This window comes from Eublepharis macularius, chromosome 11 (genome assembly GCF_028583425.1).
Source record: "Eublepharis macularius isolate TG4126 chromosome 11, MPM_Emac_v1.0, whole genome shotgun sequence".
NCBI classification, from domain to species: Eukaryota; Metazoa; Chordata; class Lepidosauria; order Squamata; family Eublepharidae; genus Eublepharis; species Eublepharis macularius.
The window spans coordinates 907,890-930,590 of NC_072800.1; the positions used below are offsets into that span (position 1 = coordinate 907,890).

Sequence of the window (22,701 nt, forward strand, 5' to 3'; positions counted from 1 at the left end):
TTGCCGCCGGCCGAAGCAGCAGCCCTTCCGCGCGGGGCAGGCGCGCGCCAAGTCGGGGCTCCGCGTCGGAGGCCTGCCGGTTCTGCAGCTGTGCAGACTGGCGCGTGTGCACGCTGTGACGCGTGTCGTGAAACGCCGTTGGGCTGCTGGGCTGCGCTGGGAGAAAGCGGAGCGGCCGCTAAGCGAGCGAGACCGGCCCGCCGCAGCCCTGGCGGCCGCCCAGGGACGGAGGGAGGGAGGTCCGCCGCGCCCGCTGCCTCCGCTCCGGGCCGCCGGGAGAGGCGTCGGGAGGAGCGCCGGGGGCAGCGGGACTCTCCGCCCGCCCTCCCGCCGGCCACCCGGCCTGCCTCTCCAGCGCAGCCCTCCTGCCCGGCCGGCCGAGCGCACGGCCAGGGGGGCTCCGCCGCCGCCGCCTGGCGCTTCCTTCAGCCCGGGCGGGGAAGCCTCCCTGTTGGGCCGAAGGCCTGGGCCGGCTGCCGGGAGAGCCGCTCCTGGAGGCGGGGGCGCTGGGGACGGGGCGGAGTTTAGCGCGCTAGGAGAGGCGGCGTCTCGGCGCGCGGAGCGGGAGGGTTACGCGCCCTGCGCCTCCCTGCCGGCGTCCGGGCGGCGCCCCTCTCGCCTCCTTAGAGGCGGTGCAAATGGGCCGACCGAGATGCGCCCCCCCCCCCGGAAAGGACTTCTGGCCCCTGCCCGGAGGAAAGCGGCCGGCGGGGAGGCGGGAAGGGGGCGAGCGCCGGGCGGCTGCTTGGGGAGACTCGCCCTGCTGCCACGGCAGCCCCGGCCCTGCTCAGCGGCTCGGCTGGAAACATCAGGAGCGACCAACGGGTAGAGCTCGAAGCCAACGAAAGCAGCCGCTGCGAGTGCCGAGGCAGCCGCGGAGTTCGCCTGGAGGCTTCAGCGCCAGATGCAGGGGCTCCGGAATGACGGAAAGCTCCGTTGTGAGCAGGTCCAAGCGCAGCCAGAGCGGCCGCCGCGCGAGGACTGACGTTTTCAAGGGGCCCCCTGAGAAGACCCGGCGCCCCAAGCCCAGCCACGCCCACCGCCTCCGGGCCTGTGCAAACGCCCAGCCGGGTGAAGGGGCGCCTCGTTAGTGAAGGGTCTCCCCGGACCAGGCCTTTGTCGGGCAGTGTCAGTTTGTATCAGGCATCTGACGAAGAGAACTTGATTCTCGAAAGCTTGTGCTGCAATAAAATTGGTTAGTCTTAAAGGTGCTACTGGACTCTTTTTGACTGTGCTACCACCGACTAACACGGCTAACTCCTCTGGATCTTTCCCCACTGTAGGACAATGAAATCCAAGGCGTCACGACATCCCTGTTGATTTCACTCTCTGGAAAAGACTTCAACTTAAACCAGTCACAGAGACACTGAGGAAGAACAACATACCACTGGAGTTTTGCCTGATTGTTATCCGTCAAGACTGGAACCTCTCCGCCAGCAAAAGGCCCTTCCGCTTACAGTACCTTCCCACTTCCCTTACCTACTGGAAGATACCCCTGGAAAACCACCTCAGTATCCAGATATTGGATACTGGGGCTTTTAGTAAGAGAAAGAAGAAGTAATGGCAGAGGAGTTAGCCGTGTTAGTCTGTAGTAGCAAAATCAAAGAGTCCAGTAGCACCTTTAAGACTAACCAACTTTACTGTAGCATAAGCTTTTGAGAACCACAGTTCTCTTGGTCAGATGCATGGAGGGTAAGAAGAAACTGGTCAGATATATAGGTGGAGAGGGGAGGGGGGAGTAGATGCAAACAGCTGCTTCTGATATGGAGATCAGTTTGCTTCTGTTAAGGAAGTCAGTTACTTCTGATAATGAGAGAACCATTCATTAGTCTGTATTCAATCCAAGTCTGACTGAGTCAAATTTACATATGAATTCCAATTCAGCAGCCTCCCACTGGATTTTGTTTTTGAAAGGTTTCTGTTGAACTACAGCGACCTTTAAGTCCTTGATGGAATGTACTGGTAGATTGAAGTGTTCTCCCACTGGTTTCTGGACGTTGCCATTTCTAATGTCAGATTTGTGTCCATTTATTCTTTTGCGTAGAGGTTGGCTGGTTTGTCTAATGTACAGAGCAGAAGGACATTGTTGGCACATGAGGGCATATATCAGATTGGAGGATGAGCAGCTGTAAGAGCCAGAGACAGTGTAGTTGACGCCATTGGGTCCTGTAATTGTATTCCCTGGGTAGATATAGGGGCAGAGCTGGCATCGGGGTCTGTTGCAGGGCCTGGTACCTGTGCTGGTGACTCTGCTAGCCGATTCATGATTGTGAGAAGTCGTTTAAGGTTGGGGGGGCTGTCTGTAGGCAAGGAAAGGTCTTCCACCCAGGGCTTCTGAGAGAGAGGTATCATTTTCCAGGATGGGTTGTAGCTCACTGATGATACGTTGGATGGGTTTGAGCTGGGAACTGTAGGTGACAACCAGTGGTGTTCTGTTGTTAGTTCCTTTAGGTTTGTCCTGGAGCAGGCTGTTTCTGGGTACTAGTCTGGCCATGTTGATTTGTTTCCTCACTTCATTTGGTGGGTACTCTAGTCCCAAAAATGCTTGTTGTAAATCTCTTAAGTGGGAGTCCCTATCAAGAGCATTGGAGCAGATACGATTGTAACATAAGGCTTGGCTGTAGACAAATGACCGAGTGGTATGTTTAGGGTGGAAGCTGGAGGCATGTAGATATGAGTATCGGTCTGTGGGTTTCCGGTATAAGGTGGTATTTATCCGTCCATTATGTAGTTGTACAGTGGTGTCCAGGAAGTGTACCTGTTGTGTAGAGTGGTTCAGGCTCAGGTTGATAGTAGGGGGAAAGTTTTCTTGGATGACATCATCATTTGGACCCATGGGAAGGAAGCCCTTGAGAGATTTCATCAGGACGTCAACAACTTTCACCCTTTTACAATCTCATTGTAAAAATAACATCCATCAGAGCTGCATCGTACCATGCCTTTAGAGAATTTTAATAAAATCATGTGTTGGCCTATATAATGGCATCTATATAAACTGGACACAGCCTATAACCCCTGATCTTTTCAGATTTGGGATTAAGTGAAATCTGCTGTCCTCTTTTTTGGCAAAGCTCTGATTAGGAAGCTTTGAAATTTAACCTCCCTCTTTAAAGGCAACTTAAGTAAAACAGGAGTGACATGTATATTTATATAGGATTTATTTCTATGGGCTATGCCAATGTTCTTCCAATCTATTCAATAATGCAGTGTAAAACCAGATCTATAGCACCAGATTTTTAAAGAACAGCTGTAGTGAATACATTGACTTTTATTGGCTAGGAAATACAGGGTTTCACTTTGAACCTGGAACAAACGAATAAACAAACCTCAGCAGTATCTCCCTTTGAGACTGAGGGCGGTGCGCCCTGCGGAGTGAAATGTTTTAAGCGAGCACTCCCATCACCAAGCAACACCGTGATTTAGTGGCTAATGCACTGCCTAATCCAGTCAAGGGCTTAATCTCCGTGTGACTAGTTAAGCTAATGCCCCCTCACAAGAAACTTCTCCCAGGAGAACTTTGCCACTAAGAGTAGGCAGTATTGACCTTGACAGACCAATGGCCGGACACAGTATTAAAGCAGCTTCGTGTGCTCGAGGACCATTCGATCCCTAGGACCACGACTCAGTACCCTCTTTGCCAACCATCAGTCATCTAGTAAGATAATTATTTGCCCTTCTCAGGTACCTCAGTATCTGTTTGGTTGAACACATTTCCCTGTAGAAGACCTTAACATACTTCAAATGCATTGGCCTATTGTTGCTTACGAGCCCAACAGTTACTATCTCTTGAGGTACATGCATTTTACTAATACTAGTTACCTAATTTTTAAAACTTACTTGCTCTTCACTTTTAAAACTGCCTTCTCTCATACTAATTGTTGCTGAGATTCTAAGAGACTTAAAATCTAAGCTCGGATATGGGAGTGGGCAATGAACTGAACGGTCATTCACGTTAAGTACGCACAGAGCGCATTATGTCTGCTTTGCTAATCCTTCAGAAATCAAAGACTTGTGTCCAGTGACACTTAAAAAGACCAACAAGATTTCCAGAGAACCAATTCAAGCTCCCTTTGTCAGATACAAGCAGGAATGGAGATCCCTAAACTCTTATTTCCCAATCAGAAGGTGGGTGGGGTGTTGCAAAGGGGGATTCAGGAGGTCAAGGTACAACTGTAACTTTGCATCCAGTGTAACTTGGGAATTGTACCTTTGCATCCCGATTCTCTTCTTGGCAACATCCCTCCCACCGCCTGACTGAGACAGAAGCGCTCAGGGATCTCCATTCCAACTTGCACCTGAAGGAAGGATCCTTTGACTCTCTGAAGCTTCTTATACCCTGAACTTCTGGTTGGTCTTTAATGTGCTACTAATCTTGGTCTCCTGCTGCAGACTAACCCAGCTACCCACATGAAACTATCTTCAGAATTCCAGTAGTTGATCAACAGACTCTCTTCGGTTCAGCACCCGTCACAGGTATATTTAAATCTCCTGTTAGACTGAATTTAGTGGGTTTTCAGTTGGGGCTTAAATGTGTTGCCAGTGGCTGCAGGACAGCCCTCGGCCAAATGCTGTCTGTTCAGAGGGTGTTCTTTTGAGGGGTTTACCACAAAATGGTTGTCAAACTTGATGTGAATACTGTTTTTACCAGAGCTTGAAGTTCTTGGGTTCAGTTAGAACTCCATTTCAATAAAATTGCAGCCAACGTACAATGCAATCCTAAACAGGGTTACTCCAGTCTAAGCCCATTGATTTCAATGGACTTAGACTGGAGTAACTCTGCTTAAGATTGCACTGATAGCCCACAAACAGATCTAGTAGAAATCCCAGAAATTGTTGCTGGGGTATTTTGTTCTGGAAACCACGGTGTTATTGCTGCTTCCTAGTCAATCGCTTTCATTCAGAAACAATAAGCAGGATTCTTCCGCTCCTTTTCATGTTACCAATATCCATTCACATGCAGAAACAACACGTGTGCCCTAACCTAGCTGGAACACTTTGCAGGAAGAAGCCGGTTCGTGCCTGGTGGGTAAGATCCTCGGGGCGGGGCGTCTCATCTCGTACTTTGCACTGACAGCTGCAGTGTAATAAAGTAATAAAAAGACCCGAAAAGTACAGGAACGGCGAAGCGTGGTATCAGAAGCCCATTAAGTAATTACAACAAATAATGAAAAAATGTACCTGGGTAAAAGAAAGCTGAGACTTCAGAACACAACTGGCAGCCTGTTATTACGCTTTGGCATATGAAGTACAATGTATTGTCTACTGCAGATTTACTTATAATCTGAGGCGGGGGGGGATCATTCTTTGCATAAGACTTATATTTTGAAACTTTAAAACAAAAAGTTATTTTAAAAGCTGATAAAATCCACTCCAGCTAGGATGCTATCCCCATTCACTAACAAATACAGTAATCTGAGGTTATTTTATTTCATCCTCATTAACTGCACAGAAACAAGTCAAAGTATTGTTCACATAACGCACTTTATTCTTTCATATGAACAAAAATGTTAAGAACTGTAGTTTCTTTCAAGCTGGTCTGTGTATACAGTCCCTAAGAATTCTCTCTCAAAACCAGGGAATATTTCCAATGGGATTTTGCTACAGAAAGCAACAGAGCTTTGGCATTCATGCCATAAATACATGCTTCAACTTTGCAAAATCCACAAGGGCGATGAATTCCTGCACAAGGGAGAAATGTCCTACTCCGTCCTGAGAACGCTGCTGTGTGTGAAGCGGCAGGCGGCATTGCCCCTGCAGAGCGGGTCTCAGTCACTGCTGTGCCGGGACGCTTGGCAGCTGCCGTCCTGGGCAGTGTTGTATGAGTCACAGTTTTTGCACTTCATGCCGAGAATATGGAATTGCACTGTGGACCGAGAGGTGCAGTCGTTGCAAAGAATCTGGAACCAAAGAGGAGAAGTTTGTGTAAAGCAGTATGGAGCCATTAAATAATAATTAATAAAAAAACAGTAACAACTGTTCACTGAGCTTTAAAGGAGACGGCAGTCAATGTTACAGAAACATTTCTTATAGCCTCCAAGATGTAACAATTTTAAATTTCTTTACTAGAAATATCTTTTTGCTTCTCTAACAAAGAAGTGATGCAAGTTTCTTGAACAATTTTCATTACATCTTCCAGTTCCCGACATTAAACAAACGGGATTTAGAATGATTACAAGCGGGGACTCACAGGAACCTGAGCGGGCATCTCATGACCCTCTCCCCTTTTTCCTGTCCCTGAAAGCCCTCGTAGCCTCTCCCCTTTTCCTGCTTCCTTCCCACTCACCAGTCAAGCTATCTTTATCTGCCTTCCAGTCTCCAGCCTCCCCTCCTCTGGGCAGCCTCTCCCTGGGAAAACCCTGGCCCAGATTGCACAGGGCCAGCTTAACCTGGCCCACTGGCATGGTGGGACACCTGCAAGGGCCTGCAGGGGCATCTCGCTTTCCCCGTAGCCTTTTCTCCCCACGTTATTTCCTCTTCCCTCCTCCTGGCAACTCCCATATCCTCACCTTTTCCTGCTTCCTTCTTCCTAAGCCAAACTACTTTTTATCTGCTCTCCCATCTTAAGCTATAGTTATTAATTTAATTCATTATATCCCACTTTTCTCCCCTCCTCCAGTTTATCCTCACAACAACCCTGTGAGGTAGATTAGTCTGAATGTGTGTGACTGATTCAAAGTCACCCAGTGAGCTTCCACAGCGGGTGTGGATTCACACCTGGGTGTCCTAGAGCCCAGTCTGAAACACTAACCTTGTTGTGGAGGGGGGGTGGCTGCTGCTGGGCCAGGGTAAGTCAGGCAAGCCGCGTGGCAGCCAGTTGGCCCCAACAGCCTGGAAAGGGGCCCTAACAGAAACCAAGGCTTGAATACTGCTGTGTTTGCTAGCAACAGCCATCGAGGGCATCTGTTTCTTAAAGCTCCAGGTACCGCTTTTTATCATTTGGGGAGATTTTAAACCTCATCCCCATTTTTTAAAAAAAGATTTCATATTCTGCAAACCTGGGGCTTTTCTAAAGTTTATAAAAAGATTTGTCTCGTCATGGCCCAAATCTCCAGATTTAAGTATCCACCCATGTGGCTTATGTTGAGAATTAGATACACTGATTTGACTTACATTCCATGAACTAAAAAAGTACGTCTCTAAAGTTTGTCCAGTAGCCAAAACTGGTTTAAATTTATCTTTCCCCCCGATCAAATAACAAAGCATACATAATGTGGTGGATGGCCTGGACTAGCCCAATCGCAGCGGCTCTCAGTAGCTAAGCAGTCAGCCCTGGTTAATACTTAAAGGGGGCTCAACCAAGGAAGTCCAGGGACGCTCTGCAGGGGCAGACAACGGCAAACCCCCTCGGTTCATCTTGAAACCCCTCTAGGGTTGCCATGGCAACTGTGAGTTGACAGCACTTTACACACTCGTGGTTTACATGTGAAAAGGAGTTAACCTACATGCCTCCTCATATCGTTAGTTGAAAAAATGAATTTCAGCTTTCATTTGCCAGTTTAATTATGCAAAAAAGCTTTGTTAGAAACAGAAAATTATCCATGGAAATATATTTTCTACCCCACGTCACGTCTAGAAGTCAGGCCGTGAATAAAAACCAGAGGCTCCTTTCCTGATGTGCCTTGGAAGAAATCAGCTGAGTATCTTCAGCAGTGCACCCCCCCCCCCGAGGGGGGGACCTTCCAGATCCCAGACAAAGAAGCCCGCCCCCTTTCCCGCCGGCTCCCAGGAATGTTTATGATTAGATAAACAGCTCAAACAACATAGTACAACAACCTCTTTTGCTTGAAGGAGCTAGAGTAGCCAAATTGCTGGGTTGCGGGGAGAACCTTCCCCCGCTATATATTATCTCCTCCCAGCCTGGCCTCTCCACCACTACCAAATACCCTTCCTATTAGGAAAGCAGGCCTCTCTCCAGGGATTACAGACACCGCGGGACACTCCTCTGGCCACAAAGCCACTGCTCATTGTACATGAAAAGACAAAACACATTTTGACAACTGATGTCTTTGCCATACAGTCTTGTGGACTTTGCAACAGCATCTCAACAAGACAACTCCTCTAAATTGCTGGAGACAAATTATTTTGTTATCAGCCTGTATAAGAAATACTCTTAAGGCCAAACATTCTCTAGGGATGTGCAGTAATTCTACCAGAGCACCGTAATATCTCAGAATGCGGCACAGAGAGCAAAATTTGGCACAAATGCTTTAGAAACTTGGCTTTCAGCTTTGAAAAAAATGGACACGTTTCTAGCCCTTACTGTACAATCTCAGAAGCCAGAGTAAAGTTTCCAGCAGTTGAAAGCGGAACTTCATGGTCCAGCATGACTGCTTCCTACCCTTTACGAAATATCAGGGGACAGAAAGTCAGACAGACAGAATTATACCAACTTATACAAGTTACAGAGCTGAGTACTGCTTGGCATTAGATCTGGGAGCACAATTCAGGATTTTTGTGTGCGTGGCATGCATACAGCTCTATTTCTTCTGCAGAAGATGGTGCACAATGAAAAACAACCAATGGGGTGACATTCTGCATTGCTATGGAGACAGTCTCCCACCTCACCTCCACCATCATGTTCTGATACTCCAAGGGCATAGGCGTCTGTGCCACTTCATTGTCCAGTCGTTGCCAGTACCTGGTCATATCTAACGCTGAATGCATGCACAAAGGACATCTATAACCTCTGACAGAAAACAGACATGCAAGTTAGGCAACTGGCAAACATACAATGCTCATGAAAGCATGTGAGCAATGCTAGTTCTATGACTCGGTTTCAATTCTGGCAGATGGGGAGGCAGATGGCACGAAGGGATGAGCTGGTGCGAGGCTCTCGTGGCTCTTTCTTATGTGCACAGGGTAACACAGATTGCCACTTTGGGGTCCAGAAGGAATTTTCCTCCTGGCCAGAGTGGCCAGGGACCCTAGAGGGTTTTTGCTTTCCTCTGGGCATAGATCAAGGGTCACTGGAGGAGGAGGGTAACTGTGAATTTCCTGCATTGTGCAGGGAGTTCGACTGGATGACCCTTCCAGCTCGATGGTCCTGCATCCTCCACCAAACACTGTCCACTATTCATTTACTGGCTTAGAACACAACAGTCTGTGCAATATTTAACATGCTCAAGAACCCTCAGATTCCAATCTCCAAAGTGCTAAAACGCCCTTAGAACACATAGCAGTGAATACTTACTCTTTCAGCATATCTTCGTAACAAGTTCTAGATGAAGAAACAGTGCCAGCATTATTACATTATTATATAAACCAATAAACAAGTAAGAGTGGGAAGGTTCATTTCTGGGAAACTGATCAAACATATGTACCAGTAGCTCACAATGTTTAGCAACACCGGTACCCTCTTTTTGATTTTAAATATTTAGTAACCCCCAAGTCCTTCCCTCCTCCCTCACTCGTGGCCATCAGGCAGTCCCCTTTTAAAGGAAGCAGCATGGTGTGCAAGCCCCCTGCAGGCTACGGTCCTCTGGTGGTGCTACCTACCACACCTGCCACAGGCCACCACTCCAAAGGTCCCAGCCCAAGTTCTAATCCATCTCAGCTCTTTGAAAGGACTTTGAACCCGTGACAGCAAGAAAATCCCTTACTGATCATGGGGTGAAAGGCGGGGGGGGGGGGATGGGCTCCCATAGCTCCTCCCAGAAATAGAAAAAGACCCGTGCCACACAAGCCCTGATTTTCCTAGATTCAGCTGAAAGTCATCATCAGCTGCTATTGCCTGGGGACACAGAGCAGGATCTCCTCTACGGTGAAATGTTTTGCATTAGAAAATAATAGTGAAAAATCAGTTCAATTGTATACAGGCAGTACCTCCGAAGAGACTGCACTGGGATTGGGCCTCTTTGGTGCCACTCAACCCATGCGAGTTCCTAGGGCTGTGCTATTGGAACCTGGCAACCAATCCATGAGGTCCCTGGCTAATGATGTGAGGTGTCTAGTGCTAGTTTTTGTAATCCAGACCTGGCATTCAAAGGCAAAAAATGAAAGACTCCACTGAGTAAGAGTGAGAAAATGACATTATTTTGTTTCTGAATCCTTGTTAAGCACAAGAGACTGGGAGGCATCATCTGCTCCTTCCAGAAGCTGCAAAATAGACCTCAGACAATTAAAAAAAATACGCTGTAATTGATCGATATATGTGTGTATGTTTTCAGGAATGGCAAATTCCAGCAAGACATAATAGATGAAATGACTGCTCAGTTCAATCAGGCCAGAAATTATTTTTGAATCCTTAAAAATAAATACTGGGACAAGCTGAGTCATTACGGCCAGGCTACAGCAGAGAGGTGGGAGTTTGCTAGTTACAGTACATGAGAAGCAGCATGGGCAACGTGCAAGAAATACGGATGAGAAGTTTTCCACTTTAATCCTTGATAGGTGGTGGAATGTACACAATGATCCAGTGATATATGCTTAGTATGACAAGGATATGGGGCTGCACCTCTCTCTCACTCGCAGAAAAAACTAATGAACCGTGAACAAGAATTCTAGCATCACATGCGGTTTTGTCATGGAGAATCCCGCAGACAGGAGAAACACTATTAGACCTCTGGAAGGAAATGAAGGGTGTTAAGCTTAACACACGGCAGTCCTGCCCAGCGGGATGCATCTTTGAGTCATGATCCTAAACAGTTCTCCTAGAATAAAAGAAAATGTTGCGGAGTTGCACAATACTTCTGCCATAATTGTTCTGCTTCAGTTTCAATGAGAGCAGGGAGAGCTCAACTAATGCTCCTTCAAAGAGGAATAAGGGAAGTTCGTGGTTGATTGTTTTAAACAATTTGTTAAGAACTAGTCTATTCTGACAAAAAGGTAAAGAAAATCATGAAACAGGCGGCCTCGTCTCATCCAAAGTGTCTTTAAAGAGAAATGTAAAAGATATGCTCAGTCTACCGAAGCCGATAGCCAAAGCCTTGGACAAACTTCAGACAGCTGCTGCACTGTTGATACCGAAGCCACCTAGAAGGTACTCTACGTAACAGTCACTGAAGACAGAGAGTTAAACTGGAGGCAACAAATAAGTGGCCGGAACAAGTACTAACTCCACCTCATTTTCTTGCTAACAGGCCAGATGTAAGTGTGGAATCCTGACTGCTGCCAGGACAAGGGCGTCTTATAGCCATGCCAGAGTAATAAATGCCCAGGCTGGAGAACCCTCTAAGTAGTACACATTAGCTTACAGTCCCTATGCTGAAGCAATGGAAGTCATCAACCAGGCTCCTTACATTGCTAAGTCAGCTTTTAAAAACAGCAGCTTCCCCTGCAGGCAGTAAGAGATGCAAAGGCCTGGAAAAGCACCAAAAATTTTGTTGAGGGTGTCAGTCTGTGGCCTGGGCGTAGTTGCGCATGGCGCTGGTGCACCTGAACTGTGGCTCTTGGCTGCAGACAGGGACTGCACAGGTTCCCACTCTGTGGAAAGAGGGGAGGTATACCTCATCCTTGCTCCCTCTCTACCACTCGCAGGCCTGCTCAACCTGTCAGAGTCCCTGTGGCCTCCTCCTACTTCCAGCCGTCCACAGCTTCCACCCTCCTTGCCTCCTCTTGGCTGGCTCTTCCTTTTCTCCTTCATCTCTCTAGTTCTTCCTCCTTCTATCCTTTCTCTCACTCTCCTCACCTCCTCGCTTCTACACAACCCACCCCCTATTCCTAACTCACCACCCTACCTTGTGGGTGACCTTCCCTTATATCCCTTCACCCATTCCCTGCTCCGCCTGCCAGCCATGCCCCCAGCCCTCTAGCCATGGCTGCCCTAGGCAGCCACACCTGTGGTTGCTTTGCTGCCTGCTCTGGGCAGCCACACCTGCACCTTCTTTGCTGGCTGCAGGTGTGTGCTCCACCTCAGGCAGCTCCACCTGTGATTGCTTTGCTCCCAGCCTCACCTAGGCCTTGCTTCCCGCCGGAGGGTGGGGCTAGTTGGCTTCCACCTGCCCCGTCTGACTCTCTGAGGCTTGGGCGCTTCTTTCCCTCCCTCTGTTGCCAGCGGGAGCTGGACCTGGGTGTCCGTTGTGGAGGCTGTCTCCTGGCTGTCTCCCATCCCCTCCTCACACTATGTCCAGGGGCTGAGCCTCAGACCCCGGACAAAAGGTGTGATTTTCCCCCCTAGAATTCCCCTTTCTCATTTTCCCAAAATAGAAATGGAGAAATTTTGGTGAGCATGGGGGAAAAAAAATCCCTTCAGCACAATGTATATTTTTTGTTTTGGAGTGAGCAAAATATGCTCAGACAACACAAGGTGGCAGCGCTCTCTCATTTAGGTTTAGGATTGATAGGAAAGTATTGCATGTATTTCAATTTTTCCAACAGCATATTTTTTTCAAATAATTCTTTTTATATTTTGTGTGCATACTTATAGGGAGATAAGGGCTTAATTTTTAAAAATCCACGCCAGATAAGAGGTGAAAAATCTCCTGATCCCGCGCCCCTCTGAAACAGGCAGGGAAGAAAGCTTTGGGGATTCTCTGGCAGCTCCAAGCCAAACTTCTTGCCAAACTCTGAATAGGGGAGAGAAAAATCCCAAGCTAAAAGGGAAGCAGCCAATAATCATATTGGAACTTATCGACAGGCTTAACCAGATGAAAATTAACCCTATTGTGAAACCTCCCAAACATGCTGCTTAGGGGTTCTGTGAAGCACGTATGAGTCTCCTTTTGGTAGAAGAGAAGTGCTCATGAATGCGAATCTGCAGAATGGCAATTCTCTGATTACTGTAGTTGATAAATGTGCATGTGTAAGAATTGCCATTTGCTCCTCACACAAAACTGGAAGTGACAGAAGGCTGCAGAACTGGAGAAGGGAGGGGGGAGAGCAAAGGTGTGAAGATAATAAAGAAAGACCGATAATTGGAACGGGCAGGAGAAGCAAAACCGATTCTCTGGTGTGAAGGTTGGTCCTCATAGGGAACAACAGATATTGGTGGTGGATAGGGGCACCTTCTTTGGGGGGCCATAACATGGCTCCCTCAAAATCCAGTATCCCTGAAACTTGCAGGGTCGTGAGAGAAGGGTTAGGAGAGGGCCCCTGCAGGTTTGGTGCATTTTGCTTGCAAAATGCCACCCCACCCACCTAGGACCCCCTCCCCCCATTTTCCCCATGGGTAACAATGGAGATTGGTGGTGGATAAGGGCACCTTCTTTGGAGGGCTATAACATGCCCCCCCCGAAGTCCAATCTTTCTGAAACTTGGGTGGCCTTCAGAGGACAGGTAGTAGATCCCCTAAAAATTTGGTACATTTTGCTTGCCCCCAGCCACCTAGAAAGCCCCACTAGCAGCAGAAGCACCGTTTCCTCTTAGTGTTCCTTAGGAATGGCAAGGGAAAGACTGCTTCTGCGCTACCCGAAGCTTAACAAAGCATTCTGAAGCGCTTCAGTAAGCTTTGCTTTGGCATTCCCAAATCGCTTCACCAATGCTGAGGCTGATTCAGGAATACCCAAAAATCCCGAATTGAGCCCAATCCAAGTTAAAAATCCAGATCTGGAACCCGAAGTGCACATCGCTAGTTGTTATACCAACCAATTAGTATGTGCTTAAATTCAGGAAGCAGCTAAATACTAATGATTTTTATGGTGATTTAATATATCCCACTAAAAACCCTGTACAAAAATTTACATACCTTCGGGGTATACTTGTGCACCAAACCAGATTTCTAAAGTATTTTAGGGTAGAAAAATTCCCACAAAAGACACTTTTGTTTGTGGTGTGAGAAGTCATTTGTTTCACACCTCTAAAACACCCAGACCCTGAAAATACAATTTGAGTCGAGGCATAACAGTTTCTTTGCATAGCTTCAACCTTCCCCTTTTGCATAGTGAATAATTTAAAGCAGTATGGTTCTTAAAGCTTTTTTTAACATGTGAAGCAATGAAAACTTCCATGAATTTTAAAAGAAAAATAAAATTAATAACATTTGTTTTTCTAACTTAAGATATTTTTTCTAGCCCAAGAACATCCACTCTCTGTGGTGAGGTAAATATTCTCTAGGCCATCAGGGAAGGTCATTAGGCCATCATGAAGGGCGGCGTCACTCTGAGTCCTTAAAACGGCTTCCCGGATTCGTGATTTCCTAATGAACTCGTGGGCTTGAGGTAAAAAAGGAACACAACGGCAAAAGGCATAATGTTCTGGAGCTGTTTTGCACCCCAGGTGTATTTTTTTTTTACAGAAAGCAAATTGTATGTAGTAACCAGCTGTCTGTTGAGGACATTGTTTACTACAGCAAACAGTAACTGTAACATAAGAGGACAAAGTTGTACCACACTTTTTTATGCATTTTGCCAACAGAAGTGCAACTGGGTAGGAAAGTCACCCCAACATAGGGACGTATCCTAGGTTTTGTGGTCACCCACAACACAGTGGCGATTCCATTTCTAATGTTCACTTCTTAAGAAACAGTCTCACCGATGAAGAAGATGTCCACAGGGCAGGACATGAGCTCCCACACGTGATGTATGAATGTCCTGTTTTGAGAAAGGAGAACTATGTTTTCTGAGAACATCAAAGGAAACCTATTCAAATGTACAAGATGAAATGGAACAGCACACTGATATTAAAGAAGTTACCTCTAAACATATGGGACAATCTTGCCTTGAGACATTTTCAATGCACTGTGTAAACAAGAGAAAGAGAGAGAGGCTGACTGAAAAAGCAAGCTTCGATACGAGATTTCCTACTCAAAACAGATGTACTACAACAAGAAACTTTATTTGACTAAACTCAAGTTAAAATTAAGACAACAATGCTAATAAGTTCCAGTAACTGTCAATAGCGGGCCTTGCTTCTGAGTAAACATGCAGAGACTCAGATACAGCAATTTAACTGTGAGCTGCAAAGTGCAAAGAACAGCTGGACGACGCAGGCGCCTCAGGCAACAGACCACAGTCAAGTGGGTCACATAAGCTTAGGGGACCATCTGCGACGCAACAGCAAAATACACCGAATGTCCTCTTCGGTAATTCACATCAAATACTTTTTGCGCTGTTTCCAAGCGTTCCGAAAAAACACTTGCAAGGGTATGCAGCTGAGATCCCAAGAGCCACCTAACAGTTCTGGACGCTCCAGTGGGACCGGGCTCCTGCTCCTGGCACACCCACGTGATGCCTGCTCCCTGCGGAAGAGAGCTGCCAGAGCCATTCAGGAGCCTGCTGGCCACGGAAGCGTGAAGCTTCTTTTCTGAGCTGGCCTCAGGCAGGCAGTTTTCATGGCTTTATTATATGCAAGAAGGAAAAGCAAGCTAATTTTTCAGATGTTGGGGAGCTGCTACCCTCCACTTTCACTTGTCAGCACTCTATTATTAGCAAACACATATGGACTGGTATGAAGCCCAAAGCTGAGCCACCCACATTTGCCCAGCACTGACCCCTACAGATGCAATTCTCATTTTAGGTCATCAATCACTGCCAGAGGTGTATTTTGATAAATTTTTAAACTTTTCAGTAACATTAAAATCCTACAGCTTATACCTTATGATTCCCTTGAAGAGTCAGAGCCAAACACAAGTTACATTTGGAACAGTGGAAGAATTCTTCCTTGGGACCAATCCTGAGAGGAGAAATATTCACGTGAGTCCAATGTACAACAGGCCAGTCTGTTCAGTTTACAAGGGATGTACAAGGCAACCCATTTCTCCCCCCAGTTTCAGCTGGGTCAGCACAGACACACCAGGGCTGCCCCATCCCGGGCCCACTGCCTGCAACCACAAGACAGGCAGTCCAGAGCAGAAGGGCAGCCATCTCTGACCCCCCACCTCCAATGGTTCCATAACTGCAGACTTCATTTCCCCCCACATCATTTGGGCAAAAAGATTATTTTTAAAAACTAATTAATTAATGTATAGTCCGCCTTTCTCATTGAGGCAGATTACACAATAATAACAACAACATTTGATTTATATACCACCCTCCAGAACAACTTAATGCCCACTCAGAGTGCCTTACAAAGTATGTCATTATTATCCCCACAACAATCACTCTGTGAGGTGGGTGGGGCTGAGAGAGTTCTGAGAGAGCTGTGACTGACCCAAGGTCACCCAGCTGGCTTCAAGCGGAGGAGTGGGGAATCAAACCCAGCTCTCCGGATTAGAGTCCCGCGCTCTTAACCACTACACCAAAATGGATCTCTACATGTGAATACAATACAATCAATAGCTAAGACATTCACGGAGCAAAATACAATAGAATCAATAGCTAGGGCATTCAATGAAAACAGGTACAGTAAGATATGGAAGCAGAAAATTTGAAACTAGAGTAAAGCCAAACACTTGAGATGAAACCTTTCTGAAATGAAGCAACGGTAGCATGACATTTTTAACCATGTGAAGGAACCCAGTAGGAGCTTATCTACATCAGCAGACAATACCCAATAGCACAGTCTATAGTATATTACCATTTTTTATGACAGAGCCCTATAATCTGAGTGGAAAGGCCTTTTAAATCATTCGGTTTCACATGTACAGAAAGTGCATGTACAGGGTTTAACTAAGTATCCTTGCTTCCTTCTGCGGAGAGAGGGCTTAAAAAGCCCTTTTGATGGTGTGGTGCAGTGGTTCAGCCGGGATGGAGAAAGGCTGGTGCTAGAGGCAGGCCTGTCTCTATCCCCCACCTCTCTCTGCCTGTACATGGGCTTCCTCTGTGGTAGCCCCCGCTTTATAGAACGGCCTGCCTGAGGTCAGGAAAGCTCCACTCTCCTGGCTTTCCACAAACTCTGCAAAACTGAGTTATTAAGTAGATAGATCACGATGGGTAGCTGTGTTAGTCTGTCTGTAGCAGTAAAAAGGGCAAGAGTCCAGTAGCTCCTATAAGACTAACAAAATTTGTGGTAGGGTATGAGTTTCGTGAGTCACAGCTCAGAAGTGGGCTGAGACTCACGAAAGCTCATACCCTACTACAAATGTTGTTAGTTTTACAGGTGCTAATAGACTCTTGCTCTTATAGGGTTGTGTCATAAGAACAGCTCAAACTTGGTAAGGTACAGGTACTACAGACTATGCTACTGGATACTATCTACTGAGAACAGATACGCTCCTTGACAGATGTGTACAGATGTCTCACCAACTCAAGCCCAGAGGACACACAAGGAATAGCGCATGGTAGCCCAGAGCAGGGGTCCTGCCTGGAGGGGGGGGGGGTGCAAGCCAAGTTCTGGCCTGCAGCCATATGGGCTTGCCTTCCTCTGTGCTGTCAGTGGCATAAGCAGTTCCTACTGCTTCTTCCACATGCAAAGCCGCTCAAACAGGGAACGTTACCTTCCAGCCCACACCACTGGCTGCTGGGTCTAAGCCAAGCACCAACAGCGGTTCTAGTCACTAGATCTCAACCAAACCTACTCACAAACTGGTATGCGCTAACATGGCGAATGCTGCAGCCTGCCCTGCGCTCTTCGGGAGGAAGAGGCCGGTCACGGCCAAGGCAAAGCCATTCACCTACCTAACCTTCATTCTCTCAACTGCTGACATGAGACAAAAGCAGATTAAATGTTTGGAGGCCAGATCCAGTAAGTGACACTGTGCAGGCAGGCAGGCAGCCTTTCAAGAGGCGCAGTTCAACCACCATCGGAAGAGAACAACATTCACGGGAGCTGGTGAGACTCCAGTGAAAGCAGGGAGATGGCTGGGCCCGAGGGCTTGTGGAGTGGACAGACCCCAAGGTGCAGCAGGCAGGTTGCCGAGAGTTAGGAAGCCCCCTGAGCCTGATCCCTTCCTGGCATGGCTGGGCGCAGTTATGAACCCATCACCACTCACTCCGAGGCTCTGGGAAGGACACGGATGAACCAGCCAGCAGAACAGGCAATGATGCTGCAAAGGAAGTTCAATGTGAGGGCAAAGTGAGGTACTTGGGGGCAGGGTCTTGCAGAGACTCTGACGAGGTCCCACGTTGCAGTGGCTAACCAAGGAGGAGGTCACAGTGGAGAGCTTGATGAAAATGTTGACGAGGTGTGCAACAGTAATGCAAAACGCAAACAAAACGCTAGGATTTATTAGCGAGGAGTTTGGTTCTCCTTTAGTTGAAAGACAAAGAAGGACAAGATAGAGATTATAGAGGGAAAGACACTGACAGAAAAATTCTCTCCTATAATATTAGAATTCAAGAACGCGGAAAGAGGCTGATGAGCCGCGGACTGACGATAGACTAAAGGAAGACGTCCATGCAGCACGCAACTGACCTGCAGAATGCAGCACCACAGGCTACAATGATGGGCACAGAGCTACGCAAATCCATTGAGAAAAGGTCCCGCGACAGCCACTAGCCACCATGACTACCTACCACTTCTCTGTTCAGAGGCAGAGTACCTCTATGTATCACTTACTGGGGCCAGGTGTAGATGCGCCAGTCAAGCAACACAGGAGTTTGGTCTTGAGGAACATAGTGACTTGAGTTATTTTAATTTTTTGATGCCTTCCTTGGTTTAATTGCAAATTTTCTGTTAAGAGTCAAGGCTAGAAGTCCTTGATTGTTGTTGTTATAATAATAACAACAGTTCTGAGAAGGTCACCCAGCTAGCTTCAGGTGGAGGAGTGGGGAATCAAACCTGGCTCCCCAGATTAGAGTCCTGCTGCTCTTAACCTCTACACTAAACTGGGATACTGATGAGCAACTGAATGTGCAGAGATGTTAGATGGGGCGGGGGTGGGGAGAGAACCTAATGCTGTACGTGCCCACGCTCCCATTTTGGTCTCTCTTGACTCCAATCTTTTCATGTCCGGAGAGTCATTCAGGAACAGTTCCTCTTTTCTGCTAGCAACAGTTCCACAGTTCCACAGGAACAGTCCAGACTATTGAGCCCTCCTTGCTCCGGAGCAAGGGCGTTACGCAACAGGACCCCAGGCAAAGGACTCCTCCTCCCTGCAAGACTTCCAGGAACCTCTGGCTGGCCACCGTTTCACATCCGGTACCAGGCTAGATGGGTCTGATACACAAAGCAACCGTTCCTGGAGTGAGACTGCCGCCTCCTCATTCTGAAATTTACTCGATTTCATTAACGTAACACAACAGAAAGCATATGCCCCACCCTACCTCCCCCCCACCCCAGTGTCTGGTCAGCTATCTGAAACAGAGGGGCTCCTTATTCTAGTATAGCAGAAGACAAGAATATCTCAAGTAAAGAATGGAATGGGTTGTACAAATGCAGGTAATAGGATTTACACCTCTTGAAGTTTTGAACACAAAGATTACTTTAAGGAGTAAAGCAACGTACAAAGTTGTCTACTTTTCCAGTTGATTACTGTACCTGCAAATCCCGCATTTCTCACAATGGTACTGCTTCTTGTCTGTGTCGAACAGATGGCATATACTGCAGTAATACTCTCCAAAAACATTATGGCAGTCTTCACAATTCTGTTGAGCCTACAAACACACAATCATGAAATTCATTGGAGTCTTTAATTCAATGGTTCCCAGTACGGAGGAGCCCTGTTCTGGACGGCCCAGGTGAGCCTGATCTTGTCAGATCTCAGAAGCTGAGTAGGATCAGCCTTAGTTAAAAATTGGATGGGAGACCTCCGACAAAGGCCAAGGCTGCAGGCAACGGCAAACCACCTCTGTTAGTCTCTTGCCATGAAACCTTGCTAGGGGTCACCGTGAGTCAGCTGTGACTTGAGGGGCACTCTCCACTATCACCAAGCGTGGCTATAGACAATAAACTCTTTTGACTTTTCCAATAATCAAGGCAGCCATCCTCACAGGCTGAACACAACAGAAGCGCATTCAAACCTTTCATAAATTGTTTTGAGCGATTCACACTAGTTCTTCACGTGCAACTCAGGCCATTTCCACAAACGTTGAATAATGCACTTTCAATGCACTTTAGCAATCCTTTGGAAGTGGATTTTTTGTTCCGCACATGGAAAAGCTGTTCTAAATGTTCACTAAAGAGTATTGAAAGTGGATTATCCAACGTGTGTGCAAGCAGCCAATGTCACAGCATTAGTGCAATGGAAGGCTGGATGAACCTCTCTCAGTAGCTATTCCCAAAATCCTTCCTAAATCAAAAAGCCACTCAAGACTATTTAAAGGTAACAGATAAAATAAAGCAATGAGCTATGGCAACAGAAGCTCTAGCCCTAGACAGAAAGAGGAGAAGGGAGCAGTCCTAACGATTTTGGCTTGGTGTGTTACGTGCCCCCATCCCACTTGTGTTTGCAAAACTGAAGGGAAGGAAATGCCCCTCCCTCTGCGTTTTCACAGTGAACGGTCTGCTTAAGTTGCTGGGGGGAGAGGAGGACACGGCAAAACCACAGCTCGCTTCCCAGAGCAGAGATCCCCAGTGCGGTGCCCGTGGGTGTCACGACGCCCACCCACACTTTCCCTGGTGCCTGTCAAGTGTTTTTAGACAGTGGGTGAGGCCGGGGGGGGGGGGGTGCGCTTTGGCCCAACAGGGACTCTGATCGCTGTGCAGATTTTTAACAACATTGCTTTGGCAGAAGCCACTTCCACGGCACAAGCACCTTCCCTGTGTGACGCAAGGCAGGCTGCGGCAGCTGTTTGGGGGCTGCACCTCAACATCTGCTTGGCTATACTCCTCACTCTTCTTTTAAATACTAAGAGAGGTCAAGGCCAAGAAAAGTTGGGCGGTGCTGTTCCGCCCCCTCCCCACAGATGACATCTCAATTTTTTAGACAGAAAAAGTGGAAGATGTGGGGGAGCACTGGAAAAACCCTCTCGTGAAATGCATTCTTTTACAGGCTGGGTAAAGTGCTTCTGAAGGCAAAGTTTTCACACTCAAATGGCATAGCATGAAAATATCCCAGGGCTGAAACCGGTAAAATTGGGAGATTTGGGGGAGTTAAAAAAACCCCTTTGAAAGGTTTTCTCTCTCTGAGTGAGAAAAACTTGGCCCTACAAAGCATGCGACACATTCCAAACGTACAGCATGAAAAGGCCCGCCCGAGGACTCGCTCAGTCGCCCAATGGGAAGCCGAGGGAATCGCGGGGCGCGCACGAAAAGCTTTCTGTAGAGACACGTGACGGTTTCAAGAAGGTTTAATCCCGAGGAGTTCGCCGCGTTAGTAGCAAAATAGGAAACAGTCGCACCTTCGAGACGAACCAGCTTTACTGTCGCGTAAGCTTTCGAGAGCCACAGCCCTCTTCGTCAGGCGCATCAGAATTTTTAAGGCGTTGATCGTTTGGGCAACAACTGATAGGCAGGAGTCCCGCTGGAGACGCTAAAAAGGGGGTCTTTGGGGAGGAGGCGCCCCTCCTGCCGGCGTTACTGCGGAAGAGCTCCGCCTCCTCAAGCTGCCACCCGAGCCCGGAGGAGGGAGCCCCGCCCGCCCCCCTCCCCGCCGGGCCTCACCTGCTGGAGCCTCCCGCAGCGGGCGCACTGCACCTGCCGCACGCCGAAGCGGTCCAGGCGGTGCTCCTCGCCCTCGTCGTGGCACAGGCGGCAGCCGTAGAGCCTCCCGCAGCACGGCGCCTGCGCGAGAGGGGAGGGAAGCGGAGCCGGGCCTGAGGCGGGGGACGGGGACGGGGACGGGGCAGACCCGGGCAGACCCCCCCGCCCCCCGCCCGCCGAGGGGAGGAGGGACACGAAGGGGCCCCGGCCCGGCCCGGCCCGGCCCGGCCGCACCGACCTTGAGCAGGCAGCCGCGGCGGTAGTGCGCGCAGCCTCCGGGCCCGGCGGCCGCCGCCATGTCGCGAGGGAGGGAGGGAGGGGCGGGCGAGGGGAAGGCCGCGCCCCGCCTCCCTCCGCCCTCCGCCGGCGCTTCCTGCGGGGGCTGCCGGCCCGGCGCGTCCCCGCCCCCGGCCTGAAAGCGGAGCCCCGCGCCCGGGCAGGGATCTGGGCCAGGCGCCCTGGGCGGACCGGGCGCGGCTCTCCCGCCTGGCAGCCGGGGCCGAGCCGGGGGAAGGGCCCCCCCGCCGCCCCGGGCCCCTCCCGTGAGGGTTCCTGCCTGGAAGGGGGCAGCGGGTGGCCCCTAGTCCCCCCCGCCCCCCCCCCCCATTCTCCTCCTCGCCGTTGTGTCGCTTCTGCTCTGTGGAAGCTGCTCGTGCCTCGGGAGGGCAGCCGCGTCTCTCTCGCTTGACGGGATCCGAAGATTTCCGTGGAGAAGCCCGTCACAGTTACACCCCGGGAGGTCTTTTTAATTCAGCTGTGAATTCAGCGCAAAGCTGTCGCGCTCGGGGGCCGCGCGCTGGTCCAGACCGGGATTGGGGTGCCCGGCAGGTGAAGCAGCTCCTGAGGCGGTCAGGCAGTTCGAGGTCATGCTTGAGCCAGGCAGCCCCAAAGCAGGTTCGCTAGTCCCAGTCAATACACAGGCAGCGCAGTCTGATAACCAGGCAGGCAGGCACAAGAATAGGAGTCGAGCCAAGGCCGTAAGCCGAGAGTTCAGTCCAAGGGAAATGAGGAACAAGCCGGTCAGGAGCTTCCAAGCGCAGGTCGGCCGGGAGTGGCGGGCTGGGTTGCTTCCACGCCGAGCCCAGCTTGCCGTCCTCCTCTTACCCCGCTCTGCTGGTCATCGGCTGCGGCGGAGGGGCTTCCTCTTTGCCTGATTGCAGCGCCTCCCTCTCCAAGAGCAGCCCCACCTGGCACTGAGCCTGCAAGCGGGCACTCCCCTGTATCTTTCTGGAACAGCCATCCTTGCCCGGTTCCTCCGTCTTGAGGCTGGCTCAGGCGGCTCAGGCCTCTCGGGTGCAAGCTTCTCCGACAGCTTCCCTGTCACAGGTCCCTGTGACTTGCCATTGAAAGCTCTACCGGTGCCATGGC

The 22,701-nt window shown here is 49.0% G+C and overlaps 1 protein-coding gene across 2 annotated transcripts; it reads right to left on the minus strand.

The window, feature by feature from the left end:
* Positions 1-5,462: 5,462 nt before the first annotated feature.
* RCHY1 (ring finger and CHY zinc finger domain containing 1) lies at positions 5,463-21,650 on the minus strand. Of its 2 annotated transcripts, XM_054991421.1 has the most exons (9): positions 21,572-21,650; positions 21,295-21,414; positions 19,231-19,346; positions 15,468-15,546; positions 14,568-14,612; positions 14,407-14,465; positions 9,191-9,217; positions 8,566-8,686; positions 5,463-5,897 (listed from the first exon to the last, which is right to left on the minus strand). In XM_054991421.1, exons 1-9 carry the CDS (start codon positions 21,629-21,631, stop codon positions 5,766-5,768), a joined length of 759 nt encoding a protein of 252 aa, XP_054847396.1. In that variant the 5' UTR covers positions 21,632-21,650; the 3' UTR covers positions 5,463-5,765. The 2 variants fall into 2 exon arrangements, with proteins under 2 accessions (XP_054847396.1, XP_054847397.1); XM_054991422.1 differs by lacking the exon at positions 8,566-8,686.
* Between the last annotated feature and the right edge of the window lie 1,051 nt (positions 21,651-22,701).

Bases quoted from the DNA above. Each gene is read 5' to 3' on its own strand.
- RCHY1 (XM_054991421.1), bottom strand. From the start codon at position 21,631: ATGGCGGCGGCCGCCGGGCCCGGAGGCTGCGCGCACTACCGCCGCGGC. The intron at 21,415-21,571 runs GTCGGTGCGGCC...CCTCTCGCGCAG, and splicing joins GCCGCGGCTGCCTGCTCAAG to GCGCCGTGCTGCGGGAGGCT. The intron at 8,687-9,190 runs GTAAGTATTCAC...GTTTTCTGTCAG, and splicing joins TACGAAGATATGCTGAAAGA to AGGTTATAGATGTCCTTTGT.